General features: G+C 39.6%; 1 protein-coding gene across 1 annotated transcript; it reads right to left on the bottom strand.

Moving 5' to 3' along the window:
- Positions 1–1388: 1388 nt before the first annotated feature.
- Positions 1389–3074, bottom strand: NPY1R (neuropeptide Y receptor Y1). Its single transcript, XM_009573410.1, has 2 exons — positions 2376–3074; positions 1389–2255 (listed from the first exon to the last, which is right to left on the bottom strand). Exons 1-2 carry the CDS (start codon positions 3072–3074, stop codon positions 1797–1799), a joined length of 1158 nt encoding a protein of 385 aa, XP_009571705.1. The 3' UTR covers positions 1389–1796.
- Positions 3075–3106: the final 32 nt, after the last annotated feature.

Below are 3106 nucleotides of genomic sequence, written 5' to 3'. Positions count from 1 at the left end.
TAATGAGCAAGAACACATTGCTACTTTAATATTCTACACTATTTTTAAGACAGCACAAGGCACAGTTTTTGACTTTTAAATACTGGCAAACCAAATAATTTTCATTTCTTAGGCATTTATCCACGTCAAACTTAGAACATATTAAATTCACCATCACATCCTGAAATCTTTTTGCTCAGAAAGATATCAGGTCAGACTTCCATTTACGCTACATTTACATTTATACGCATTTTAAAGACCCTCTTCTCTGCCAGAGTGGTTTAAAGTGACCTTGCTAAAAGAAAGTAGGGTCTATATTGTATTTTTAAAAGCTGATTATTCAAAAACACATTGATTATACAGCAAAGTACACTGTATGACACAGAATCTCAGCTGGCTATTGTTGTAGTTTCATTTACAGCAGTCAAGTTATGTGGGTTTCCCTCAGCTGGGGATCTAGTCACGTGTACTTTGTGTAATTAGAGGATATATATTTTAAGCAGTAACACACAGAGCTCTATTGTGTATATTTGGCAAATATTTCCACACTGCAACCAACTCTGGAATTGTGAGTCTGGAAGCTAAACATACCAATTACACCCAAACTATATCTATATCCTCCTTTTAAATTTTGCAGATCTTGATTAAACCATCCATCGTCTTGGAGACAATCCAGGTTTATACCATTGCATCTGAACACAGAATATTATGAGGCTATACATAATTTATATAGATCAGCACTAATTATTATGAAAGACTCAGGTAGCTAAAGCTTATTTTTTTAATTTTCACTGTCACCTGCAAGCATGGAATTGCACCTCGTACAGACAGTGAACAGTCCCACCCCCCTTTAGATTCTGGACACAGGTCTCAAGAATTTACATGGTTCATAGGCTTGGGACAGGCAGTACATTTCATCCCAGCAACACTAACTACTGTCAGTGATGGCAGATGAAAATGGGGTTTGGGTTTTTCAAATTAAAAAGCCTGTATTATTAAAATCAGCTATAATCAGTTGGGACTGAAGGCCCATTCGTGCTTTCATTTGCTGTGGTGAAACATCAGAGTTATCCCATTGTGCTTTGTGGAATTACTGTAGGGTTTTATTCTCGTAAATGAGAAGAGAATTTCACTCTTAATCCTGTCTTTGAACCTAAGTGATTGCAGCCTGAATTGCCTCTATGAATGAGACAAATGCGTGTCCCCATTTAACATATTCTACAGGTTTCACAGAATAATTTTCTGCGTGCCTACGCTGATTTTACAGGATTTTAACATCGATTAAAAGCCAGATTAGAAGAAGAAGAAGGAGAAAGAAGAAGAAGAAGAAGAAGAAGAAGAAGAAGAAGAAGAAGAAGAAAAAGATAAAGAAGAACTCTTTGATGTCTTAATTTATGCTAGGATGGGTGTCCTCTGTTAGTGATGGCCTCCCTGCGGTTCATATTGTTTCTAATGGTCTTAGAGGGACGCTTCTGAAAACCACTTCTCTGAAAAAAATCAATAAATATATCTTTCTGCTAAAGCGCATAGCTGTACAAAGAAAACAGAACAAAAGACAGCTGATGAAAACCATAGGTAGTAGCAGGTCCAACTATGCCTTATAATAAGATTCAGATATAACTGCTGCGAACGTTAAAGCAGTAAAAGGGGCAAAAATGCACAGTGTACGATTTCAAAGTGACAACAATCAAAGTTCCTTGGAAAAAGAAGAAAAACATTACCCATTTTGTACTTGTTACGTAATTGTGCTTGTCCCTGGGCATGTTTCACCTGTGATCACGCTTCCAGCAGTTTGGTGTAGAATTTTTATTACTTCATTATATTTTGTCATCATCATCACTATTAATTTTTTTAAATGCGACTGGGCTTGTCTGCTTTAATGAGGTTTTTGAAACATCTGTGTGCATGGTGGACATGGCTATAGTCTCATAATCCTCCTCACGGGAGCGGAAATGACAAAAATGAAATAGAAACTGCAAGTCCCTTTGGAAGTTCTTATTGAGAAACCCATAGAAGATGGGGTTCACGCAGGTGGAGATCATGGCGGTGAGGTGGCAAATCAGGAACAAAAGGTTGTGGCTGCAGGTAGCGACAGGCAGAATTTCGTGATTCCAATCAAACACGATATTGAAGATGGTGAGAGGCAGCCAGCAAACTGCAAATGCGACCACTATTGAGATCAGCATGATGTTGATCCTTTTGGTTTCAGAGGATCTGTACTTACTGTCTCTCATCTTGTCCATCATGTTGTTCCTTTTTTTTAATCGTATGTATATCTGCAGGAAATTCAACAAAGAGAAACATGTGGGATAATTTAACCTACAACCATCATCTTTACAAGGATAAACAAACACCAGGCAGAAAGAAGTACATATCGCAAAGGGATTCTCTCTTACCTTTAAGTAGCAAATAAATATAAAACAAAGCGGTCCAAAGTACTGAATCACCAAAAGCGTCGTGGTATAAGAAAGCCTGGCGGTGTCCAAAGGGAACAGATCCAAACACACGTATTTGTCCTTATATTCATCGAATGTTATGTTTCTGAAAGGTTCATCCGTTAACACGTGGTAGATCAGGAAAGGCAAAGAGGAAGCTGTGGCTAAAATCCATATGGCGGCAATCCCCAGGTAGGCATGTCTGTTGTTCGGCCTCCAGCCACGGGGATTGATGATCAGCTGATGGCGTTCGATAGCAATGAGGACTAAAGAAAAGACCGAGACGGTGATTGAGGCACATTGCACGAAAGGATTCAGTTTGCACATGGCCTCCCCAAAAATCCAGTGGTCCATTAAAGTATACACAAAGGTAAAGGGAAGACACATGATGGTCACTAGAAGATCAGAAAAGGACAGGTTGACGATGAGGATGTTGGTAACGTTGCGCATCTCCTTTTGCTTTAAAATAATGACAATCAAGGCCAGATTCCCGGAGACTCCCAGAATTATCACAGTCCCGTAAGCCAAGGCCAAAGTGAAGACCATGGCCAGAGGCACATGGCAATCCTCATCCTCAAACTGCAACATCTGCGAGTTCTTCTCCGAAAAATTCAGGCGGCCGGAAATATTTCCCAGGGGGGCGAAAACCGACGTATTCATCTTGTTTCCAGCCGGCTGTACGACGTTCACAG

This window comes from Fulmarus glacialis, unplaced genomic scaffold, assembly GCF_000690835.1.
Source record: "Fulmarus glacialis isolate BGI_N327 unplaced genomic scaffold, ASM69083v1 scaffold15062, whole genome shotgun sequence".
Lineage (NCBI taxonomy): Eukaryota > Metazoa > Chordata > Aves > Procellariiformes > Procellariidae > Fulmarus > Fulmarus glacialis.
This window is presented reverse-complemented; position numbering and strand designations above follow the sequence as displayed.

Bases quoted from the DNA above. Each gene is read 5' to 3' on its own strand.
- NPY1R (XM_009573410.1), bottom strand. From the start codon at position 3,074: ATGAATACGTCGGTTTTCGCCCCCCTGGGAAATATTTCCGGCCGCCTG. The intron at 2,256-2,375 runs GTAAGAGAGAAT...AATTTCCTGCAG, and splicing joins TATTTATTTGCTACTTAAAG to ATATACATACGATTAAAAAA.